At 42.4% G+C, this 26,926-nt stretch overlaps 2 protein-coding genes across 5 annotated transcripts in view; one reads left to right on the top strand and one right to left on the bottom strand.

Moving 5' to 3' along the window:
- LOC310877572 (palmitoyltransferase ZDHHC14-like) overlaps nt 1-21,705 on the top strand; it is an 89,202-nt gene extending 67,497 nt beyond the window's left edge. For all 4 annotated transcript variants that reach the window (XM_083791489.1, XM_083791490.1, XM_083791491.1 and 1 more), the window contains exons 6-10: nt 1,535-1,583; nt 4,102-4,204; nt 5,498-5,607; nt 17,061-17,166; nt 19,726-21,705. In XM_083791489.1, coding sequence (XP_083647615.1) covers nt 1,535-1,583; nt 4,102-4,204; nt 5,498-5,607; nt 17,061-17,166; nt 19,726-20,199 — 842 coding nt within the window. In that variant the 3' untranslated portion in view covers nt 20,200-21,705. The remainder of the gene's footprint in view (nt 1-1,534; nt 1,584-4,101; nt 4,205-5,497; nt 5,608-17,060; nt 17,167-19,725) is intronic.
- Nucleotides 21,706-26,200: 4,495 nt separating this feature from the next.
- The window catches only part of lgals8b (galectin 8b), a gene marked incomplete at both ends in the record, with an annotated part of 57,316 nt that continues 56,590 nt past the window's right edge, over nt 26,201-26,926 (bottom strand). Inside the window, one exon of the mRNA XM_083792339.1 lies at nt 26,201-26,350. Within this exon, the coding sequence (XP_083648465.1) occupies nt 26,201-26,350 (150 nt within the window). The remainder of the gene's footprint in view (nt 26,351-26,926) is intronic.

Here is a 26,926-nt window from a genome sequence, read left to right as displayed (position 1 = left end):
GTGTGTGTGTGTGCGTGTGCGTGTGCGTGTGCGTGTGTGTGCATGTGCGTGTTTGTGAGACATTTTTGTGTGTGGCAGTGGGTGGAAGAAGGTTTCACCAGCAAAGACAGATGAGCTCAAATGAGTGTGAAGAAGATTCCACCACGGTCTGATGTTCTTGTGTTTTCAGTGATTTGATGAAAGGCTGTGGCGGTGTTTTATCCACCTTTTATCTTTCCCTCCAACCAGTATTGATTCAAAGCACTGTTTAAAGCGCTGCCAACACATGCAAAGGTCACAGATAGACTTATTACTTTTCATAATACTGTGCAGACCTTCTATTTAGTTCAAAACAGCCGGTCAGACAAGTGCAGTATGTCGTTGCCTTTGTTGATTCATTAAACACATTGTATTTTTTAGCACAACGGACAAGACCTAGCCTGTTGAGTTTCTAAAGGGAAGTACTGGAATATGGCGAAAGTACCGCGAAAGGAAATTACTTTGAGACTTTACAGAGCAGTGGTTGCATTCCCCGTGCATGAAACTCGTGTTGTGATTAGTCGAAAAAGACAGTTTCTGGGGGGAATAGGTTGGCGCGGGCTTCTCTCCTCGGAGATGAGAAAAGGCTGGGAACCAGGCTAGTGTTGCAGTGGTCTGTGCCCCATGTCGAGACTCGGAAATAAAACTGTCCCTTGAAACACGCGTCAACAGCTTTTTTCGTGTCAATGTGATGCCTCCAGCGTGGCTACAGCCGTTGTAAATAATGCTTGTGTTTGATGTTGCCTGACACCTTCCATCTGTCAGGGCTTTAGGTCTTATTGTGGAAGTAAATGGTGCATTTATATTATATAGCCCTTTATCCAAGGCGCTTTACATAGATTGTACATTACCCATTCACACATACATTCATACTCCGAAGACGGAGGAAACCATGCAAGTCACCAACCTGCTCATCGGGAGCAATTAGTGGTTCAGCGTGTTGGTCAAGCACACTTCGACACTAACTCTGGGGGAGCCCACAGGGATCGAACTGGGAACCTTCCAAGTTCAAAAGTTGCCGCTCTACCTCCTGAGCCGCAGATCTGCATCAACGGCGGAGAATGTGTTAATACTGCAGAGTCCGATGGTCGGAGTCTTTCAAAATGTTCAAACCATTCGGATGGATTCAATATAACAGTACACAGTCCAATTATTTTTGAAGCTGTGCACAGTCTGCAACAACACCGTACTGCATTTTTTCTAAAGACTGGAATGGCAATTAAATTGAGTCCACTTCACCCAACTCGTCTCAGCTTTCTGACAGAGGCCATTGACACATGTGACATGGAACAGCGTCCTCAGAAAGTGATACAGTACATAAAACTGGTGTGCGTGCATGCATGTCTGTTGGCGTGTATGTAGTATGGGCACAGGTTTTGACAGACACTGTTTAATAATGATGTGACACACTGTGTGTGTGTGTGTGTGTGTGTGTGTGTGTGTGTGTGTGTGTGTGTGTGTGTGTCCGTGCGTGCCACACACTGATCTAATAGAACTTCTCCCTGTGTGTCCACAGGGTCTCATCAAAACGGGTTCCTCAGCGCACTCAAAGATAGTCCTGCCAGATATCCTTTCATCTGTATATGAATATGTGTGCTTTTGTATTACTATCCAATGGGAGACCAAACCCCCCACAATGATAGTAAGACCATAATTGACCATATTATGGGTACATAATGAACCATTGATATACAGTTTGTATGCACAACCTTTTTTCGTGTGTTGAATTTGAACGTTTGTTGATTTTGCATCCAGTGAAAGACTTCCTGGGATCCTGCTCGGCTCCATAACATACTCTGACACATTTCCACATCCACTATAAAATTCAGAGCTTTCGTCTTGTGCATTTTGAGCTGGCATCGCAGTTTCATATTTCATTTGTGCAGCTCTCTGTCGAAAGACAGAAAATAGTTTATTCAAGTATGACATACAGTATGAGCAGACATGTAGGCTCTGTTGAGACTGGCAGCCCAAATCAGAATTTTGGCATATCCAGAATGGAATCAGATTGGTTTGATCCAGTGGAAACTGATTTCAGAAAACAGATTTGTATCTGAAGGTGGAGTAAAATGTGATTAAATTCTGATTTCTAAAGATGTGCCTGAAGCCTGATTTATACTTGCCTATAGGCCTATACGTAACCCATTAAAACCGGGAAAGCATCTCTGTGTCATTTTCGATTTTAAAGCTTGCATTTTTTAAAGATCTTGAAAAGTGAACTACTCATTTAGGAGGCATTTGTCAAATCGGCCTCAGGTCTGAATGCATTAATTGACCAGAGTGCTTACGAATAGTATTCTGCCTGTTGTTCAGGTTTGATTGAATAATTGAACGCGTTATTAGTTACAAAAATGTTAACATGTTAAAACAAATTACAGTAAAGCATTTAGGGGAAAAGCATAACCCCCAAAAAGTCCTCATTTCCAATTCCATTGTGGTCCTACAGTAAATATTAAATTCATCAACAGAGCATGGAATATCAACACGTCAACAACAAATTCAAATAGGCTAGCTATATTTACAGGAGGAGAAAAAGGAAAACAGAAAGAGGGAGGCAGTGTATGACCACTCATTTCGATGGGAATTCATATCCAACTCCACGTGTGGTCTCCTGATAATGTGCTTCTTTGGTCCAGTTTAGAAAGAAACCATTGATTCGCATATTAACGGAGGATGTCGGGGCATTCCGCAATACGGTGGTGGTAGAATGAGAATTTTCCCATGTTTGTGCTAAATATGGGGAGTTCTGCCTGTTGCTCTAGACTATCAAGCTGTTCCATCTGTAGCTCTCTTACAAGTATTCTGTCCAGCTGCTCCAACAGGCTCACGTAGCACGCAACGCAACCTTTCCTCTCCTCTCCGTCTCACTCCCTGTCTATTGATTTCCCATCTTTATCTCTTCCCTCCATCAATGGTTTCTGTGTGTGTGTGTGTGTGTGTGTGTGTGTGTGTGTGTGTGTGTGTGTGTGTGTGTGTGTGTGTGTGTGTGTGTGTGTGTGTGTGTGTGTGTGTGTGTGTGTGTGTGTGTGTGTGTGTGTGTGTGTGTGTGTGTGTGTGCGCGTGCGTGTGCGCGTGGTGCACGCACAATGAGGCGAACCCCAACCCAACTGAACTAGGAATCTGATAATGGCAACATCAATAGAAATAAAAGCCCCTGATAAAACTTTGACCTTGAAAAGCTGTTTGTTTCATGTCAGTAATAATAATCAGTATAAAGACGTTTTAACCTCATGACTTTAGTGAATGAATGAATTTGCTTTGCGTCACTAATCAAGTGGAGCGCATGAGGTGGTTTCTATTTCTTTCAGGCAGTGTCTCTCTCTCTCTCTCTCATCTCACTCCGTGGCAGAGTGAGATAACAGTTGGTCTGCTGTTTTGGAGCGTGCGGCGGGCTGATAGCAGAAGCAGCTGATGTCCAATTTCGATCTCCCAAAAAAGTTCAGGCAGACTGCTTTCTTTTTTTCCCTCGGTCTACGTATAACAGTCACTGTTGTCAAAGAGTGCAGAACTCTAAATCCTACAAAGGAAGGAAGAACAGTTCTACAGACATCTACGGAAGTCTACGGACACCTGCCGAAAGGCTCTGTGCATGTGTAGGGCTAGGTATCGAGATGAAACAATAATCATACTAATATGGGGGCCGGGAGACATCACTTCTTTCACCTGACATAATATCACAATGTGATCATCTCTTGTTTGAAACACAGTCTGCCGTGTGGAAACCTGAAACCTCATAATGTCCAAAATTGTTCCTTTTCAGGATTCAAAAGTAGAAGACCGGCACGCTTTCAACGCGGCACATAGTGCTTGGTTCCTAATTATCATTTAGCCCTTGGAACTCTCTCAAGGACCCCTGGGGTCCCTGGACCCCACTTTAGGAACCACTGGTATAGTATAATCAATAAGTACGGCGTTTTTTTACACACGAAAAAAAAACCCTCAAAGTTAGTATTCAGAGATAAGAGGTTTCTCTGTCAGACAGAAACAGATGATTTCATGCGGTTGTACTCCAATGTTTTTTGTTTTAGTTACTGTACATGATTTGTCTTGCATTGTGAACGTTCCTTGACGTTGTGTGTGCACCGTGCTGGAGGTGGTGGTGTGTTTCTTCTCAGTGTGGTCCATCGTGGGTCTCTCAGGCTTCCATACCTACCTGATCAGCTCCAACCAGACCACCAATGAAGACGTGAGTACACGCACGCACCAACACACCTACACTAAAAAAAAAATATTGCGATGACGAAAAAAATGCGATGACGAAAAAAATGCGATGACGAAAAAAATGTGATGACGAAAAAAATGTGATGACGAAAAAAATGCGATGGCGAAAAAAATGCGATGGCGAAAGAAATGCGATGGCGAAAAATATGCAATGGCGAAAAAATTATTTTGGTCATGTACTGGTCTGTATGCATTGTAAAGAACTCTTTAAAATCTCTCTCTCTCTCACACGCTCTCTCTCTCACTCACACAATATAGACCACCGTGTGTGTCAGCACAAAAAAGCAAGTCAGAATAAGTGCTTTTTGAAAAAATAAATAAATATTTGAGCTTTTGGGGCTGAAAAAACGTGTCTCTTTTGAGTTGGTAGCAAGTCAGATGTGTCGTCAAAATTGCAAAGGGTGAATTGCAAAGTTGTGTCACTTTGCCCTGGCTGAGCTGGGAAGGCTGACAAAGGGTGAATTGCAAAGTTGTGTCACTTTGCCCTGGCGATGACGGAAAAAATGCGATGACGAAAAAATTGCGATGACGAAGAAAATGCGATGGCGAAATAAATGCGATGGCGAAAAAATGCGATGGCGAAAAAAATGCGATGTAGTAATACACACACACCTACAATACTACACATTCTACTAGGGGATTACAGCCATGAAGCTTAGACGATTTTCTGAAGTGGTTTGGTGTAATCCAAATTAAATTTGAATGTGCTACATCTACAAGCACATGCACGCACACACACACACACCCTATGTGGTGCTGGTGAAGGTCAGTGAGCAGAGGAGTGCTAGACTTCATTAGTTTTCAGGGGGTGTAACTTCACTTCACACGGAGACTGAACACAAAGTACATTATACCAACAAACCTTCACTATATCTGCAAGAAATGGAGCTCCTCTCCTCCCCTGTCCATCTCCCCCCATCTGTGAAATAGTGTAGTTGTGTTCACACAGAAGGTCTGATAACGCAGTGCTTCCCAAACTGTTTTCATGTCGATGACGAGGACTCCCAAGGATAAAATAAATCTAATTTCAATTAAATGTTAATATTTTTCAAAATGTATCAAAAATAGTAGATGTACAAGCTTGTTGTGATCTTATATGCTATTTTCTAATAGCCAATATATAAAGTGGTGATTGTGATGCTATATTAAACCACCAAGGACCCACTTTGAGAACCAATGTGATAACGTATGGGTCAGAGACATTTACACTAACGGATTACATATACTCTGTCTCTCTCTCTCTCTCTCTCTCTCTCAGATTAAAGGGTCCTGGTCTTCTAAAAGAGGGAAGGACAACTTTAACCCTTACAGCTATGGGAATATAATCACCAACTGCTGTGCAGCTCTGTGTGGGCCACTGCCACCCAGGTATGTGTGTGTGTGTGTGTGTGTGTGTGCGCGCGCGCGCGGGTGTGTTCACCAAACCAAATATGGCGAAGACGCTGTTACGTCTTATTATGTGGACATAAATAAATTATTCAAATGTGTGTGCGAGCGAGCGAGAGAAAATGTTCATTCTTCATAAGTAAGTAAGGTCTGTACTCTGTATGAGTATAAATGTTACAATGACACAATACAGGTTAGAACAGTTGCTTCCACAAACAATGGGACTGGTCCCGAGTAAATACCCCTACTTTTTTGTAAATAACCCTTATTTTTGTAAATGTCCCTTTTTTTCCCACAATTATTCTAATAAACAAAGTCATTTATTTGTAGTGTTTGGCTTCCGGGTGGTTGAAAATAGTCTGTCTCTGTCGTCTGAAAAGTGGCATGCAACGTTCCTGCAATGACGGCGACAATATACTGTCCACAAATATATACTGTATATAATTAACATTTTCACTCAACGCCATCATACAACGGAGTATAAAATAAGGACTAAAGTTGTTAAAACTATAATTTCCACCACAGCGGCCAACATTCTTCAGCCATCCAAGCCTTCTCAATTATGATGTACGAGGCAGCAATGAGAATATGAGATAGTTCCTCCAGTTGGATCTAATCCTTGCCCTTCCAGAAATGGCAACAGGACAGCTTTTCTCTGCCGTTTTTTTTCCCTCTGATTAACAGAGGGCTGAAATTGACTCGTTATCTAAGAGTTATTTTGATGTGCGAAGGAGCTATGTTGAAATCAACCCGCCTGTGGCCCCCTCATCTTTCTATACACTATACAGAAACGTTTTATCTCCATATATTCATCTTTTGTTTTTCCCGTTGTGAGCTTGTAGATCTGCTATTTTTTTGCTATGTGTGACATAGAAACTGCAATTGGTTAAGGATCTATCAATATCGGTAGAAACCTCATATGTCTTCTGTTATCATGAGTGTTCTTCAGTACTGTAGTTTAAAAAGCAGTAGGCCGTGTTGGGACCAAGGTTATAATAGTTTTGGTTTTTTCATTATAGTTTAGTTTTAGTTAGTTTTGACATATTTTTTTCTAATTCAGTTAGTTTTAGTTAGTTTTTAGAGCGGGTTTGCTAGTTTTAGTTTAGTTTTTATTTTGTGAAAATGCTTAGTTTTAGTTTAGTTTTAGTTTATTTTTAGTTTAGTTTTAGTTTAGTTTTAGTTTTTTCGTACTTTGGTTTATTTGTAACGAAGTATAGGATTAAAAAAGATCAGAGCAAGTATTGTGTAATAAAAACTCAACAAAAGATACCATTTAAAAGTATATATATTCAGTCTCTGTTGGACAATCAACCATGACATACTTCGCATATTTTCCCATCCTCATCCACAAGGCACTTGCTTGCATCTCCCACACAGTCATATTCGAAGAAATCCCATATTGGGCTGTGGTGGCCACCTGCAAGACCTCAGAAAGGAGGACACTTTTGCGGGGCTCTCTCCCCAGCAACCCCCCCCCCCCCCCCCCCCAAACAGACACACACAGTGTTTAGAAAAGCGCTATAAAATTCCAGATATTATTATTATTACTATACTATTGCACGCACCTGATTTTCACCACCATCATCTCCAGCAGTATGTCCACAGAGAACATATATTTGCTAATTCAATTAACCTTTTTAAATGATGGGGTACCACAAAGGTCATTCCTTTTATAATCAATTTATTTTATTTCGTGTTTAGATATGTTTTATGTTGAATCTCTTTCTTGTGGGTTTTTTTATACAGTCTTATGGTCATCGGTGTGGGACATAGAATGAAGCCAGTAGCCTATGTTCACAGTGCTTTAGCCTCCCTTTCTTTATGATGTCGAGCCATATTGCTCATTAAATGTAGTTTTTCATTTTGCATTTTTGGTTTATTTATCCCTGCATTAACTATACTAAAGTGATTGTGAGAACACACATTCCACAAAAAACAAACAGACCATCCCACTGGCAGTGTTGACAGGTTTTGGAAGAGAAACAAGCAACCATGTCTATGAAAACAAGCCCAAAAGAAGCCTGACTAGGCTTAGTAGGCTATTTTATAAAACAAGGCCAAAGTCGCTTATAATTAAGCGGACATGGCAACGTCTCCTCTCTCTTTTTAAGACAGAGGGAGTGTGGCTGGCTCGCTGCGGAGCTGAGCAGCTCTGCGGAGATTTTAATACAGAGACAACGTAAATGACAGTTATGACACAAGCACTGTATATCACACAAAACCGGACAATTATGTGTCCGGCCAGAGGTTGAGTTGGGAGGAGGACAGGTGGTTCTAAAACCGGACTGTCCGGCGTGAAACCGGACGTCTGGCCACTCTTTGTGCCAACTTTTGCCATTTTTGCGAGATGCAAGCAGCAGCATTAAAACTTGAAGCGACCACGGGGCTGCACTGCAGAATGTAAACACGGGTCGTAAAGCGTTGTGACATGCTGCCTTACGGTGCTGAAAAGTGCCGTAAAAACGGCTCGGGAAATAAGGAAAAGAACCGAATTCATTTAAAAGGTTTATATTCTAAATGTCCGTAAGGCATATAAATATTGATAAAAAAACGATAACGAATGCCATTTTGTCTATCATTTCAGTTCGTTTTAGTTAGTTTTGTGAACACACAATACAGTTTTAGTTTAGTTATCGTTTTTTAATTTATTTTAGTTTCAGTTTAGTTTCAGTTAACTAAAATGTTTTTTTAATTCTAGTTTTCGTTTTTTCGTTAGTTATAGTTAACTATAATAACTGGGACCCATGAAAAAGTGCTTAGAAAATGAGTTTCGTTCCCATGTCAAGCGAACTACGCATTCAATGCATTTTTTCATAGATAATACCCTTCTAGACTTTGGGTTAAAAGTTTTACTCATAATATCCTGCTGTTTTTTTTTTAAAGCCATAAATGTATAAACAGTGTATAACCAAAAAACGAAAATCGTGTGCTGCTGTTTTTGCTTGTAAAATGTGTTTTTGGCAACACAATTTTTTTCTCAAATGTCAAATGCATATACTTAACATCTGAAATAAGTATTGGTGCCTTTAGTTTACTCATATGTGAATTTATATCATGAAATGTAGCATATTTGTTAAAGAATATGCTTCAACTTAAGTGTTTGCCACACAGTACAATGAAACCTACACAGTAAATTGTGCCAAGAGCTTATGTTTCATACATAGAAAATGTCTCAACCTAATGTGTAATGAAAGGTAGAAAAGAAAATCAGGGCACCTTGGACCAACATGGCAGAAAATCTATCAAAATGTTACCACGCCCCCTAAATTGGAATAATGCAACAAATGGACAAGACTAAAAATTAAAGTAGTAGAGGTCAGAATTATTACAACATATGGTATGAAACATTTATTTATTTACAAGTGGGTCACAGCAAAGGGTCACAGCATCTGTCATCTGTACATCCCCCCCCCCCCCCCCGCCAAGGAAATATATGAAAATTGAAAATACAAAATAACATACAAATGCATCACAATAACACCTTATAATAATTGTTGAACAAAACAAGTAGTAGGCCTACATGGTAACATTGGGTTACTCATCCCTATCACTTTCATCATAGTCATCATCCCATGTACCTCTTTCTTCTGTTTCCTTTGACACATTTTCACAGTCCTGGCAGTGACATAAATCAGTGCAAGACAGTTTTGCAGACATACATGAACATCTTTCAGTCTCACATTTGCTTCTTTTTTTTTTACAATTACAGTGGACTACCTGCAACACACTATCAGGGGCAGGATTTCTAGTCATCCATGTTACTGTTAACTCCCCATCCTCCATGCCCCATCCACTGCCAATGGGTGAAGGAGCACACATCCTACTAATCAGAGAACGTCTCATCACTGCTGCTTGGTAGTTTGCCCTTTTGCAATGTTGGTGGAGAGCATCACTTGTTGGGGTAATGGACAGTTCTGGCAAAGCTGATGATGCCGTACAGAATGATTTGTACCTTGCATCATTCACGTTTTTGGCAGATGATTGGCCATACAGGTGGCACACATATTTGCTCAGTGTGTTGAAAGTTGACTGGTCAAGGTTAAAACTGCTGCCAAGATGAACCTGCTTGGCTTACCTCAGTTGACTCAATGAATGCCAAAGAGGTAACCTAAAAGTTCCTCAGACAGATTGAGGCGCAGCTTCCTCAGTGTAAGCAGAAGTCTCTGAGTATCACTAAGTGACTGTTTTGCAGGAGGTGGTAAATGTGGTGACACAAAATTGAACAACAACATGAAAGTCCTGTGAAGAATTTCATTTTGCTGTCATCAAATTCTGTAGGATCAAGAGTACGATGTTTCAACTCACTTTCTAATTTGTTGACTTTATCCCTAAGTGATTGACATTCAGCATTTAAAGATTTAATCTGTTCATGTAATGAGGCAATGTCATTTTGTGTTTCCTCTGTCTGGACCCCAATGCCTGGGACTTCAACAACAGTCTGTACCTCTGCTGTACTTCGATCAGTGATGGAGGTGAAACCAAATAACCTTGGCAGGTAGTCAGGATGTAGAGGATCATCACTCTTTTCCCCTTAAATAACAAAAACAACAAAAACATTTACTAGAAATATGATATTAATTTGTTTACATATATGGGGTGTTTTCACATATGTCCTGTTTCAGACATGAGCCTCAAAACAAACTCATCCGGGACGGGGCTGCCAAATCATTGTGAGATTATTTTTTTACATTAACCACTGGAACAATAGCATCCCTATTCTGGAGGGAACATTTGCAGAAAATAGCAGATCTACAAGCTCACAACATTGTTGGTGTAGAGCAGGGGTAGGCAGCTTTAACCACGGGTGCCAAGGGTGACCACTGGCACACACTGGCAATGCCTCACTCTAATGCCAGTCTGGCATTAGAGTGAGAGAGGATTAGCCTGCATGTCTGTAACTGAGTGTACAAATGGAACCAATGGACCCTTCTTAGGCCTTAAGCCTACAGGTCTGTGAGAGTGGAACCAAATGGACCTTACAGGTCTGTAACTCTGAGAGATGGAACCAAATGGACCCTTACAGCCTGAGTGTACAAATGGACACATGCATGTCTGTAACTCTGACACTATGGGTCCATTTGGTTCCATTTGTACACTCTCAGAGTAAGTCCATTTGTGCAATAGCAAATCAAAAGTTATGTGGGTCCTTGAAAAAAAAAAAACGGACTCACGTAACATGTTGATGAGTAATTATTCCTGACCAGATCTCTTTCAGGGGAACGGACTATGTTAATCCACTTCTTGGTCCACAAGAAGAGAACTCCGTTAGGTTCGTTTAAAACGGGACATTGTGTGAAAAGGCCCTTTTACATTGAACGTATGGTTTTACAAAAAAAGCAACATACCTGACACAAAGTGAAAGTGGCACCCGCAAATCCAGTAGCCCTGAAACATGACTACATCGGCGAAGTGCAGCGATCCATTTACTTATTTTTTCTTTACATTTCGGCAGTCTGTGTAAAAGGATAGCTCCGAGTTCTTTTTTAATCTGTTTGTACAGTCAATCGCACAACGGCTCTTTCCCATTTTCCCAGTTTAGAGTGAATGAAAACAGCGTCGCAACAGTGAGTTGCTAGGTTGCTATGGACAACAAAAAGTTCTTCCGCATACGATGACGTCACGCGCATACTCAAGGGAATAAAGCGGATACGCGTTTGGTCCACGTGACCAAAACCACACCACTCCCCTTGCACATATTATTACGCCTTGTAAGAAATAGTCCCGTCTTCGATCACGGATTATAAAAAAACTGCAGGAGGGCACGAGTAGAACTATTTTATTTGGACTTTCTACCTATAAATCTCTTTTATGGAGAAAGAATTGTGTAGTCCCCCTTCCGTGGGAACGGAACTGAACGAAAAGGGACCTCACAATACGGCCTACAGGTGGCTTGCGCACATCCAGTTCTTGGCTGGTGCTGGACAAAGGTAGATACATACAGTGAAGAAGTGGTCCGCACACAGGCTTTGCTCCTTCAGTACTGTAGTACCACCTGGTATGGATGTTTGTCTGCAGCCCTAAAGTCACAACTGCTGCAACAACTGAACATTTGTTCAAAGACTTCAGAAACTTTATACATCCACGTATGATAACAGCATCCTAAGGTTAGCAAGGAATATCACCTCAAACACTAGCCATTGTTGTATGGAGAGTATAGGTTGCTACCTTCAGGAAGGAGATATGGTGTCCCTGCATACAATAAGGTCAGACTAAAGCCCTAACTACACCAAAGGGTCGAGACGGTTTTAGCGTTAACTCCTTGTAACCGTTTGGACCCAAGGAGTTGCATCGTGACCCTTTGGTGTGGTTAGGGCTTAAAAATGTGATCAACAAGCTCAAGACATGTTTGCTTTGCACCACATTTCGAGCTTGTGGATCTGCTACTTTTTGATACTTTTGTGTGTAAAATAGGGTGTTTTACGCAAAAAAACACAAAAAGTTAAAATATGGAGATAAGAGGTTTCTGCCCAACAGCAACGGCATTATAACAGGTTCTTTAGTTTGTTTTTGTTTTGTTTTTCTGAAAAGTAATGGTTAGGCGTTCCATTATTGTCACAGTTGAAAGCGTTTTCCAGCCCATTTCAGCTGAATCTCAGATCAAAGTCCTGTTGGATGTGTTAGATTTCACAGTTCTGCTCACTACAGTATCCTCTGTCCTCTCCTCTCCTCTCCTCTCTCCTCTCCTCTCCTCTCCTCTCCTCTCCTCTCCTCTCCTCTCCTCTCCTCTCCTCTCCTCTCTGATTGATTGATTGATTGATTGATTGATTGATTATTTTATTTAAGATGCAAACAGTACAGGGTACAGTCAAGCACAGCATTGGTCCAAAAGGACAGCACCGAAGAAAGACCTTGCGGTCTTGTTTCCATTCTCCTCTCCTCTCCTCTCCTCTCCTCTCCTCTCCTCTCCTCTCCTCTCCTAAATGGTAAAATGGTGCATTTATATAGCGCCTTTATCCAAGGCGCTTTACAGAGATTGTGCATTACATTCACCCATTCATACACCGATGGCAGCGGAAACCATGCAAGGCACCAACTAGCACATCGGGAGCAATTAGGGGTTCAGTGTCTTGCTCAAGGACACTTCGACAGTAACTCTGGGGGAGCCCGGGTTCGAACTGGCAACCTTACGGTTACCATCCAGGCACTCTACCCCTGAGCCACCGCCGCCACTCTCCTCTCCTCTCCTCTCCTCTCCTCTCCTCTCCTCTCCTATAAAAAATATTGATCAACAAGCTCAAGAAATGTTTGCTTTGCACCACATTTTGAGCTTGTGGATCTGCTACTTTTTGATACTTTGTGTGACACTTTATAACACAAAAAGTAAAAATATTGAGATAAGAGGTTTCTGCCCAACAGCAACGGCATAACAGGTTCTTTAGTTTGTTTTTGTTTTTTGTTTCTTTTTCTGAAAAGTAATGGTTAGGCGTTCCATTATTGTCACAGTTAAAAGCGTTTTCCAGCCCAGTTAAAAAAAAAGAAAGAAGCCGAGCGTAGCCATTCCATTGTGGTCTTGGTGCAGTCAGCCTCGCAGTTCCTTCTCCTGTGGAACCATTCTCATTATCCATCTGTGAAATGTTGCCCAGGGCTCCAAATTAACAGTTTTTCCCTTGGTAGCACTGGTGCTCACGACTCAGAAAGTTAGGAGCACTCACCAATATGCAAGTATACTACATTTTCTACTACATGTATCTTCTTTTTATTGATAAAAAAAAAAACATCATTATGACAGTAACATATTAACAGTTATAAGAAACATAGTGTTGCTGCCGGGCAGATCCCTCTTATTTGCCGTTTTTGAATTTGGATCCTAAAACAGTTTTGGACATAATGAGGTTTCATTAAAGAACCTTGTGATGTTCAATTTCATAGCCCATTTGTTGAATATAATTTGAATAAACACTGGTGTATTAAGGCTATACTACTAACAGTACACCAATACAATGTACCTTTTTCACTAGGCTATCTTTGAATAGAGCACAGAAGTCCTGACGTACTGTATAAGCATTGTGGTCCACAAACAAACAAACTGTTTTGGCCATATTATTGTCGGGGAGGTGGCTCTGTATCGTTATTATATTATCATATTTCATATTCATATCATATTTGATACACGCGAACCAGGTAGGATGTGTAAATTACGTCAGACTTTGGTGTGCTATAACCAGCCGTGCGTCCTCCTGTGGTCTCTGCCTAGAGGAAAAACTCACACAGATTAAATGCACACCATGCACACACACACACAGGAGCACACACACACACACACACACACACACACACACAGGAGCACACACACACACACACAGGAGCACACACACACACACACACACAGGAGCACACACACACACACACGGAGTGAGCAACCCTGCCTCTCTCAGCAATCGACATTTCCACGGTGGCACAATCCCACCACCACCACCACCAGGGTGTTTTATCTGACGGTTCACAGCAGAACAGAACATGTCTATATGGGTCACGCTGCCTACCAGACAGCCTGGCTGTGGTGAAGCCTAGGTACTCACTATTATCTGCACAAACACACACACACAAGCTGTGAACCTAATGGTAAAGTACATATACACCAGCATTCATACAGATCAGAGTTGTAGTGGCAGCAGCAGCTGTGTGTGTGTGTGTGTGTGTGTGTGTGTGTGTGTGTGTGTGTGTGTGTGTGTGTGTGTGTGTGTGTGTGTGTGTGTGTGTGTGTGTGTGTGTGTGTGTGTGTGTGTGTGTGTGTGTGTGTGTGTGTGTGTGTGTGTGTGTGTGTGTGTGTGTGTGTGTGTGTGTGCGTGTGTGCGTGCGTGTGTGTGCATGCGCATAACGACATTACTCATCAGTAACATTTACCGTGGCACACACACTCACACATTCATAAATTGTACTTGGCTACGTAAGTCCCTCCACATTCTTTCCACCAGACCCCTCATCATCATCCTACATTCTTCTGAGCAGGATCACTACCTTCCTCCTCAGCCGTGTGTGTGTGTTTTCGGTTTGTGGGCAAAGCTTTCACTGAAAATATCTGATGGACAGCTGCGACGCGTTGTAAGCTTATGCCTGAATCTGTGTTTTAAATGGACTCTCCTTTACATACAGTCATGACTCTTAAATTAGTATGCACATTGGCCACTTTTTTTTGCATTTATTCTGTTAACTGCATTGTTGGGCCCGCACAATTAAGCAATATTATATCTGCGATACCTTTGGGAACTCGCTCTGCGTGCAAGTTCATACGGCACCGCAGGCATTGCATTAATGACGTTAAACAACACCCTCGTGTGTAATATTGCAATTACATTTACCCTTAAAACTAAGAGAATCGCTGAAAATTATATTTTTTCAATGACAGATGTAGACACTAGGACCACAAATGTCCCAAGAAACTAGCTAGCCTAGCCACCGAGTCTGGTGCGCTCTGAGAGAAAAGCACGGCTGAATTGTTTGTTTTGATTAGGCGTTGAAATATTGTGGTTTAAGCACGGCTAGAAATCTGTTTCAACTAATCAGATTGCTTCCTCAAAACGACCTGTTGTATAATTACCAATTTCACCCCATGTTACTTGTCTTGTAATGTCATAATGTGACAATAAAGTTTTATTCTGAATCTAATTTTAAAATTGGGTTAGCCAGGTTTGAAAAGGTGGTTAAATCCAAGTATTATCAGTAACCTGATTAGCTATTCTCCATTAATCAGGGTACTATCGTTCATGTAAACACACACACTATCAGTGGAATCTTACCTCCACTTGATTGTGACACACTGTCTCACACCTGCCGCGCGCGCGCGCGTGTGTGTGTGTGTGTGTGTGTGTCAAATCAGACTTTATCTAGGTGATGATTGTCTGCTATCAGACACAATTGCCAGTGCCCTACCACCCACACTAGGTCATGTGTTACTTTCAGCAGCATGGGTTACGGTGGGAGCGTACCTATGTTCCCCAGGTTCTATGTTCCCCACTTAGAATAAACCTAAAGCAGAAACCTAACCTAGTAATTTTAGTAATTCTAGTAAGACTAAAAGTATTTTAGCAACTTAGTCTTAGTGTTACTTATAGTAGCAAATTCTGATTTAAGCTCAGTCTTTGAACAATCCATTGAACTTTAGGCCTGCCTAGGCTACTTAAACTATCTAGTCTTTTTTTGTTCTGTACTTATACATACAATTGTATAGTTACAAAACACTGAAGTCCTTAAACCAGAAACCTAACCTGGGGAACATACGTAGGGATGACCCCGTTACAGTCACCCTGCCTTACGGTGGACTCATACAGGCTCTCATTGAGGGTCTCCTTAACCCTTTTAGGCCTGACTCCGATTCTAACAAGGCCCTCTAAATCCTGACTTAAGTTTTCTAAAAAAAGAAATAATAATACTGTACATACTGTACAGAACACCAAAATGGGTCTGAAGTGGTAAAACACTAAAAGGGGTTCCTGCCCAGAATGGGTTAAACTCTTTTACCAGCCAGACAAAGACTGTGACTGTTTGATTAACAAATCCTCTCTGATCTGGGGTCCCAGGGGATGGCAGGGGGTCCCCTAGCACTCACTTTGTTGAACCTAAAATGCAGTTATGGTTGTAGATCGACTCTGTAGATCGGCCATTTTAGATTTTCGTTTTTTGCCACCCTCTAGTTTTTGTAGCCCCTCCAACGTCTGGCTTTCGGAAATTACGCCGTCTGGCAGCAACATCTACTTTGTATGTATGTTTAGAGCACTTTAAACAAACAGAGTGGCAGCCAAGTCTATGGACTTTTAATGTTTGTTAAGAGTACAATGTTTGTTTAAAGGAGTGATACGCCCCTACTTCACACAAGTGTGATTTTTTGTGGTTGTGGCCTCTGGCCTGCACCCTCACAGCCATGTACTCCTCTTTTAGTGTGGATTTTGACAGCAAATTTAGATTTTAGTTTTTGTCATTTAGTTTGTCTTCTGAAATGTTTTAGTGTTAGTCTAGTTTTAGTCGAGTAAGTTAGCTACATATCATAAGATTTAATCGACTAAAGTTACTGTTGATTTAGTCGACTAAAATGAATGTTGGCAGGCCTTGATGGTGTTTTAACTGATTTTAAACTTGGTTGCATGCTGAGAATAGCCGATTTTCAAGGTCACAACACACAACGTGTTTGTTGAGCTTGTAGATCTGCTATTTACAACATGCAACCAAGCATGAAATTACTTAAATTTTAGTTCTACTGGATCACTTTTCCACTTGTCTCTCCCGAAGATTTAGTCTAGTTTTTATTTGTTGGCAAAATTGTCAATAGATTTCGTCTTAGTCATCGTAGCTTGGTTTTATTTAGTTTATTTCGTTTTCGTCAGTGAAAAACGTTAGTCGACAAACATTTTTCGCCATTTTAACGAAATCAACACTATCCTCTACATGCATCATGTACTCCATCGTCTTGTATTAACCTCTCTCTCTCTTTCTCTACCTAGTCTAATCGACAGACGGGGCTTCATCCAATCAGACGTGCCGCAGCTGACGCCGCCCACCAACGGCATCACAATGTACGGCGCCACCCAGTCCCAACAGAGTCACATGGTAAGACCAGTGACGTCACGCATCGTCCATTCTGACCACTATACTTTTTGTAAAGAGAAGAAAGGAAATGCATGACATGTCCATCTATTGGTGTCTATTTTGAAAACATCTTAATTCATCTGTTGCACCAATATGAGAGCCCAGATATTTTGTTCCCCGATTCAGTTCACGAAAAGAGAGAACCGACATGCAAATCCCCAACCCCAGTTTGGGCAGGTGCTGAGCGCCGAACAGCATACGTGTAGATGAAACCGCAGAGCGCTACCCTGTAGTTGAGGTGTCGCAGTGCCACTTGACGCCGCAGTTATAATTGCTGTTCTGTGGATTAATTTTTATCCATATGCGACAGATGCTTTATCTCACCCAAAAAAACTCTGTGACGCTTCGAGCAAGAATAACTCTTCCTAAGACTTGATAACTCCGCATGACCTAACCCAACCTCATCTACCCCAGCCTCACGTAACCAAGTTTCACCTAATCCAGCCTCTTCTAATCCAGCCTTGTCTAATCAAGTCTAATCGTTTCTGCCTCTTAATAAAGCCATGTAATATGTGTCTGTGCATGGCTTTAATTGTGGGTCTAAATGTGTATGATTAGAAGTGTCAACATTAGCGGTTGGTTAAGGGTCCATGACTCCCAGCTGGACGAGTTCTGGTTCATGTGTTCTTTCAGTCAGTGTGGTTTTCTGTCCTTTCTGCTGTCTACTTTACGCGCAACTTGTTCCTCCATGTAGCTTCAGGAAGAAGCACCGACAGTACCTCACATCAACTCAGTCACTCAGTTAATCACACTCCACTTTCATCCACTGCTGGCTCACACGCACACACACGTCGTACACACACACACACACACACACACACACACACACACACACACACACACACACACACACACACACACTTGATCCAAATGAAGAGAACGTTAATCCATTTTAGTGATTCTAATTCCACTGGATTGGATCAAATTAAACTGCTCAGGATGTCGGATAAACGAGCCACTGTCAATGTTAAACACAACACTCACACTATTCATGAATTAGGTCAGCAGCAGAGGGTGTGTGTGTGTGTGTGTGTGTGTGTTGTGCGCGCGCACGCGCATGCACGTAATGCAGAAATGTGACATAATAACCAAAGCCTAAATTTAATTATAATACTGTATATAATATTGTATATAATATAATTTAAATGAAATGCTGTTAAATTTATCTGACTGTTTGTACTAATGAAATATTTGCCAGTGCAGTAATATAGAAATGTGTGATGCATTGCAATGCATCACAGAATGGAATTGTTACCTGGTGAATCATAATCAAATTGAATTGTGAGGGCAGTGCCAATGCACAAACTCTAGCATATACAGTATACTTACCGTACAACCACATGTGTACATGTACAGTAGATGCCATTGCAACTATTTGCGGCACTACCTGTATTTGCGGCAACTATTTGCGGCACGTAATGCGTAAATCTAAAAAAAAAATGTACAGCTTGTACATCTGCTTTTTTCGGTTTAAAAGCTTGAAAACAATGTTCACAGCTCCTTATTCCCATAGCTCTGCATTAACAAAGATGAGCCGACTATGATACTCATAATGGCAGAAATATTGCTGACATAATATCTGTGTAAAGGTGGTGGACCGGACAAGGTTTCCGCAGCGTTGAAGTGCAATAAACCCGGGTCAAATTGTCTTTTGAAACAACCTGGAGAAAGGCCCAAGCTCATAAAACCCTAATAAACCAAAAGGACCCGATGTAGTAGCGGCTGATAGGAGCAGGAATAAACAGATTTTTACAATCGGTGGCAGTCCAACCTGTGTTTACACTGAGGGGAGAGGACAACCTGTGGGTTTGGGCCCCTAGGCGGGGGCCCCACGTGATTTAAGGGGGCTCCCCAGGTGGCAATTTAAGGATTTTTTTTTTTTTTTTAAGGACAATTTAAAGCACATTTTACAACGCAAGGTTAACAAAGTGCTGTACAGGTACATTGGGGCGCGGTGGGAGTGTCAAAGCATTTGCGTGGGTGTCAATGTTGTCATCTTTTATGCCAGAGCTCCAGCTCCAGTAACCTGCTTTCATCCTGCAGCACATTATTAATGCATGATATTCATTGTGCTAAAGGCAAACAGCATGAGTCTAATCTCCCTGTTTGCTGATGCATGGTATTGATGTCTCCTAACCCAGTTACTGTCCTTTTATTCTACACAGCAACGGCAATCAATTTAGGCTGAGGGACGGTGACGCAATGTGCAACTCTTGTCTATTGTTTTTTAAATGGGGGGGGGGGGGGGGGGGGGACTGTTTCTCTGCATTAACATCTATTTTCTCGCGTTTTTTCTTTTCTTGCTTCTATCACTTCTCTCATCTTTCTCTCTACCTGTTTTCTTGATCCCTTTTCCTGTTTGGTTTCATTCCTTTCTGTGCTCTACCTTTTTTGGCTTCATTATTTTCCATTTTGTTCCCTTTTCCTATATCTCATCTCCCCTTTCTCCCCTTTATCCTCCTTGTCTTGTTTTGTTCTCTCTCTCTCTCTCTCTCTCTCTCTCTCTCTCTCTCTCCTCAGTGTGATCAAGACCAGTGCATTCAGAGCACCAAATTCGTGTTGCAGGCGGCCGCCACCCCGCTCCTCCAGCAGCAGAACAGCGAGGCGGTCATCCTGACGACAACGCCCCCCGACGCTGATGCCTCCGGCCGCGCCTCCCTGGTCCTGGGCGGACCCTGCGGCGCCCAGCTGCCCCTGGGCCAGCCCACGCCACCCACCTCCACCCCCAACCTGAGCATCTGCCACGAAGCCGCCCACATGCCGCCCGGCGCCATTCACGGTGTCCACTCTCTCCCCCTCCAGGAGCCTCCCCCAGGGGTCCCGCATCACTTCCTCACGCCGGAGGAGGCGCCGTCGCCTCCGGGCATGCTGCCCTGCGGCAGCCCCATGGGACACAGCCACGCTGCCACGCAGGCGGCCATCTACAACCCCGCCAGTCAGGACTCGCTACACGAAGACTCTGTGAGAGGACTGGTCAAACTCAGCTCCGTCTGACCCCGTCTGACCCCTCAGTGAACACATCCGTCCTTCAGCCAAAAAAGCTCCTGCACTCCCTCTAGTCCTGCCCATCCTCTTGGGTGGGACATTACATTGCCTGCGACCCAGGGTGGGACGTTGCCTGTCCTCTTCAGTGGGACGTTGCCTGTCCTCTTCAGTGGGACGTTGCCTGTCCTCTTCAGTGGGACGTTGCCTGTCCTCTTGGGAGGGGACGTTGCCTGTCCTCTTGGGAGGGGACGTTGCCTGTCCTCTTGGGAGGGGACGTTGCCTGTCCTCTTCAGTGGGACGTTGCCTGTCCTCTTGGGAGGGGACATTGCCTGTCCTCTTGGGAGGGGACGTTGCCTGTCCTCTTGGGAGGGGACGTTGCCTGTCCTCTTGGGAGGGGACGTTGCCTGTCCTCTTGGGAGGGGACATTGCCTGTCCTCTTGGGTGGGGACGTTGCCTGTCCTCTTGGGTGGGACGTTGCCTGTCCTCCTGGGTGGGGACATTGCGCTGTCCCCTTGGGTGGGGACATTGCCTGTCCTCTTGGGTGGGACGTTGCCTGTCCTCCTGGGTGGGACATTGTCACTCTCAACAGAGTTCCACTTTTCTCTGCCAAACACATCACAGGACCTGACAGTTTTAACCACACAAACCCTGGCCCGATTCTTGGGGGAGGGGTGATATTCTGCGGAAATAACCGACTTACAAGCTCACAACACGTCATCGCGTTATGAGCTCATAGGCTGCTATTTTCAGCGACGACGTTTGGTGTCGAGGGGGAAGAAAGGAGGGTGCCTACAATAGAGCCCTGGGGGACTCCGGCCAACTACAGTATATGGGGTTTAAGTGGGGTGTTTTTTAAGAAAGAAAAGAAACCGAGGCTGTGTTTGTGAATCAGCTGCTATAAAGACGTTGGAGTGAACGGAACAAGACAGATGTAGGTGTCTCCTGCCAAACCTTCCTTCCCAGTGGAACCAGGCTGCTCGCTCTGCTCACAGTGGAACCAGGCTGCTCGCTCTGCTCACAGTGGAACCAGGCTGCTCGCTCTGCTCACGGGAAGAGCATAACCCACTGCCTGGAAGCCATAATGACCATTCATTCTGGACCCACCGTGGACTCTGTCTACGAGGGTTGACTGTTTGTTTTAGTTTTACAACAGAACAAATAGAAATGTTTTGAAAGTAAATCCATGACCTTGTTTTCATTTATTCGTTTCCAGAAATCAGCTTTGTTTTGTCATGAATTTATCATTTTTCTTATCAAGCTTTAGCCCCACAACCACGGTGGACCGGACTGTCTTATTTGCCTTATATGGACGTTGCCGTTGGCGGTCAAGCGGTACAGTGCGTAACATTTTGGTTGGATGTTAGTACGTCACACATATCGTCGCTCTTTGTTTTTTCTAAGAGACTGTATTGTGCTTTATCATTCATGACATGGCCATATTTGGGGGGGGGGGGGTTCTCTGCCAAACTATTATGTTTCCTGTGGATATATTAATAAAATCAACTTTTTATTGGATACAGTTGAATCCTTTTTCTTTGCAGGTTAGGACGGGGAGCGTGGTGTACAGCCGTGAGTATGACTGTCACGATTATGTAATTTTACTTTAACTGTCATTCAAATAATTGTGATTAACAATTTCATTGTGTGGCTTTTAGGGCTTTGTTTAACAAATGATGGTATGGTTCTGTATGTAGTGGTTCTGTATGCAGTGGTTCTGTATGCAATGGATGGTTCTGTATGCAGTGGGGACCTCATGTTTTTGTATCGTCTTGGTGTTATGTGCTATGTGTTGTTCTTGATGTGGGTGTTGAACAGACTGAAGACAAATATCCATCGGGACAATAAAGATTATTATTATCCTCGCGAATCGCCATAATCCTCTACGAATCGCCATAATCCTCGCAAATCGGCATAATCCTCTACGAATCGCCGTAATCCTCCACGAATCGCCATAATCCTCTACGAATCGCCATAATCCTCTACGAATCGCCGTAATCGTCTACGAATCGCCGTAATCGTCTACGAATCGCCGTAATCGTCTACGAATCGCCGTAATCGTCTACGAATCGCCGTAATCCTCTACGAATCGCCGTAATCCTCTACGAATCGCCGTAATCCTCTACGAATCGCCGTAATCCTCTACGAATCGCCGTAATCCTCTACGAATCGCCGTAATCCTCTACGAATTGCCATAATCCTCTGCGAATCGCCGTAATCCTCTACGAATTGCCATAATCCTCTACGAATCGCCGTAATCCTCTACGAATTGCTGTAATCCTCGCGAATCGCCATAATCCTCCTTCGAATCACCGTAATCCTCTACGAATCGCCATAATCCTCTACGAATCGCCGTAATCCTCTACGAATCGCCATAATCCTCTACGAATCGCCATAATCCTCTACGAATCGCCGTAATCCTCTACGAATCGCCTATGAATCGCCATAATCCTCTAGGAATCGCCATAATCCTCTACGAATCGCCGTAATCCTCTACGAATCGCCTATGAATCACCGTAATCCTCTACGAATCGCCATAATCCTCTACGAATCGCCGTAATCTACGAATCGCCATAATCCTCTACGAATCGCCATAATCCTCGCGAATCGCCATAATAATCCTCTACGAATCGCCATAATCCTCTACGAATCGCCCAATAATCCCAATAATCCTTCCCCCTTTCTGAAACCGCCTCCTCGCCACTCGCCCTACCCACTTGCACTCGATATGCGTGTTCACGCGAGGCTGCGCCATATTAAGTGTCGTCCGAAACCAAGCAGCCTTGAGTGGAAGTGGCTTATAAAGCCCTCAAGAGCGAGTCTGAAGGGCCCTTTTTTAAACTAGCTCCTCGCACTCGCCCTACACTCTTCCACTCGGTTTGAGATGTATAAATAATATATCTGTTATTTATATATCTATGCTCAAACCAAGTGGAAGTGTGTAGGGCGAGTGGCAAGGAGCTAGTTTCAAAAAGGGGGATCTAGACTCGATTGCCTTGTGCAGCCCTGCTCTCTGTCCGCATGGAAACCGCGACCTACAAATGTAAGTACTGTACCACCACAAATAAATGATAAATAAACTGCTCCTGAACAATCTTCATCTGATGCAGAATAGACAACGCTCCAACTGATGTTCACAAGGGTTCTTTATTTACCCCACCATGAAAAAACTACATGAAACCACACAAACAAAACAACTTTTAACACAATGATTTATAAACACCATGGATGTATATGACATGTCCTTTTTGTATATTAATGAAATCCCCATGTCACACAAACATACACAATGCAATGCAATATAACTGTACAAACAAAATAACAGGTAACACAATTGCATGATGGTAACCATGGCAACGAATGGTGTCTGTTTCCTGTTTCTGCACAAGGAGGGCGAGTGTATTTCCAAACAGTTTTTTATGCCCAGCACCCTGATCAAGGGAACTATTCAGCTGAAGGGGCACTTCCTGACGAGGGAACCTCCCGAGAGCACTTCAAGTCAAGGGACTGGTTTAAAAAAGGGCCCTTGAGTATATGTATGCGCCCTTGAGCACGGCATGAAACCCCTCGAGTATATCTGACTGAACTAACTCTGCAAGCTACGTATCATTCATATAGAGAAAAAGTAATAATAAAGAAATAAGCTTGCAGGCAATTTATTGTGTATATTATTTTGATTTGTGTGTATTTGTAGAATTTGTCACAGGATTAAGTTTAAAGTAGGGCATTGATTTATGGGGGGACAGATGGAGGTACAGCACAACCTTTCTCTGGCTGTCAACATATTTTATACTGTGGATGCATTTGTCCAAATGTTATCCCCTTGTGCCACCTTGTGGTTTAACAGAAGAAATCATTCTGAAAGTGTCTAATTACATTTAAAATGACACATCTTATCCATTACATTTAAAAGGGAAATTATTCACTATCAAAACCAAAGTATGAGACCCAAGAGAAGTAAATGCATTTATCTTTATTTAAATTACACTATATTACAGTAGATTCTTCGTCGTACATATAATTTACAACAAACAAAATGGCATTGCAATATACGTCTTATACGTCCAATATAAGTCTTCAAATTAAATAATTAATTGTTGATTAGATCAGGCCACATGGAATGGCCACACTGAGGGGAATGAGAGCTGTACCGTTATAAAAAACAAAACAAAAATGGACAGACATTTCACTGCTATAATTTGCATAAAATTGCAAAACGTTACATTGTTTCATTGATATGACACATTTGAAATTATCCTGTGGTGCACTGTGCTTCAAATTAGTATTCATTTATATTGTGTTGTACAGAAACAATCAATTATACACACTCACAATGCGTTGCAAGCTTGTAGATCAGCTATTTTTGACTGGCGGCACATTGTACAAAGTATAAATCATCAGGTTCTAATTGCACAAAGAGATGTCCCAACTTCAGAATGGATTCATGTTCCTGAGATATGTGATCTTAACATAATCAACCTGAATAAGTTAATAAAAAGCTAGTCTTTTGCACACCAACAAAGGCTTAGAAGACCAGACGAGGAGCATCCAAACGTACAGAAAGAAAGGCAATGCAGGATTTATTTTCTGTCCGCATCTATGAAGTTTAAAGGACAACTTTAGTTTTTTTCAACCAAGGTTCATGTTTTAGGTTGTTATGAGATACAGTAAAAGGTGAGTGTTAATTTTCTTTCATTTGTTGCTTTCTTTCGTTGTAGGGATTTTAGCTGTTTTTGACGGGGGCGGGGGCATTCGAGCATGGGGATAAATATGTATTTTTTTACAACATTTTATAGCGATTTATTTTTTAATTATTTACTATAGTCCTACTAAACCCCAAGAAATTTAATCTGGCCACAACACATCACGGGATCTACTGAATGTGTCAAACTGACATTGAGCCTATGACACAGTGTGGCTTCTCCCCAGTAGGCTACCTTCACATTCAGTAGATCCTGTGATTTATTTGTGGCCAGATGTAATTTCCTGGGGTTTATTAGGACTATAGTAAATAATTTAAAAAAGAATCTCCATAATATTTTGTAAAAAAATACATATTTAGCACCATGCTCGAATGCCCCCGCCCCCCCTGTACAAAACAGCTAAAGTCCCTAAAACGAAATAAAGCAGCAAATAGAAAGAAAATAACACTCATCTTTTAGTTTCTCTGATAACAACCTAAAACATGAACCTTGGTTGAAAAAAACTAAAGTTGTCCTTTAAAACTATAAAAACTTGTAAATGGTTGCGATCATCATAATTTACTAAATTGTATTTGTTTTGCACCTTGAAAATATAAAATCCACTACTGCTCGTCTAAAAACGATGACGATGAGGTGTCTGAAGTGTACATAAGCTTTGTGACTTTTCATAGTAGAATGCCAAACTGGTCAGCGCTCACTCTAACCCGGGGGCGTTGAAAGGGAGCCCTTCAAACTCACATGGTTGCGTTTGATCTTTCATTTGCTGACATTTTGTGGCATTTGATAGGATACCAATACTACTATACATTTAAATTTGTACATATGTCTGTTTTCTTTGCACAGTGCACTACAGTATACACAGGGCTTATTATTACAGCAAAAGTGCTCTAGAGACAGGCTAAGAGATAAACCAAGGCATACATAGCTTTGTTTTAGCTGTAAACAGTCATGGGTCAAATACAGGGGCTCCCAGCCTGTAAAACCAATCATCTTTCTCATGCAGCAACATTTCCATCCGGGACTATAGCCTTAGATGTCATTATCTCAGGTCACCAAAAAATGCTATGCTAGCTTGAAACCACGGACCGAGGACTATACATCAAGGCCAAAAGGAAGCCTGGCAATGCTGACAGTCAGCATGGGGCTTTGCTTTACTCATGTATTCACTGTCTGGGGTCACCGTAGCTAGCTTAGCATCAATGGCCAGAGCATGAACGACGTGCTAGCCCAGACTAGTCCAGCACCCGTAACCTGTGTTCCATCATTATAGCCTTAGGTTGGGTTCGAGGCTTGCGTCAATAATGCCTCGGTCACCACAGCTTGATGTCACTCAGCTCCACGTCTCCCATGACCTCCAGCTGGTCAATGCTGCCGAGGTCCTGGACACGATGTCGGTACTCAAACAGGTGGCAGCCGTTCACCGCCAGCTTGAACTGGTGGGGCTGGCACAGGATGAGAACCTGCAGGTAGAGCAACCAACCCCTTTAATTAATAGCTGCAGTTTTTAGTTTACTCAGCACTCAAAATACAGGAGCATATGATTATTCATGGTTACAAAATGGCATGCATTATTGTCTTAATATTATGTGGTTCAGGGGACCCCCAAATAGCTACTTTGAAATGGCTTTAAGAAAACGTGACAATTGCTGATCGACAAGCTCACAACATGTCACATCAACTATTTATATTTCTGTTGTGTCCTGTAGATTTGTCATCTTTTGAGCTAAACAATGCCCTAAAAGATCTCATTGATGGATGATTGGATAGGCCTGGCTGGGTGGCCCAAGAGAAATGGAGAGGCTTCACAATCTTATGGAGGTGGGGGGTTTGCTAGACATTTATTTTGAGTGGTGGTCACATGTTGTTTCTCAGTAAGTCAATATTTGCCATAATTTAATTGTATTTCTGCTGCAAATGGGACTTGTTTGATTAGGCTACTTACACCTGACAGTCTCCTTAAGAACATTTTCACTGTCAATCTAAATTCTAAAAGGTTGTTTAAATATAAGTTCACGATTTTAGCTTACATGCCAGCG

The sequence above is a fragment of the Protomyctophum parallelum genome, assembly GCF_964188405.1.
Source record: "Protomyctophum parallelum genome assembly, chromosome: 20".
NCBI lineage: Eukaryota > Metazoa > Chordata > Actinopteri > Myctophiformes > Myctophidae > Protomyctophum > Protomyctophum parallelum.
Note: the sequence above shows the minus strand (reverse complement) of the source record. Positions and strands in the feature narration are given on the sequence as shown.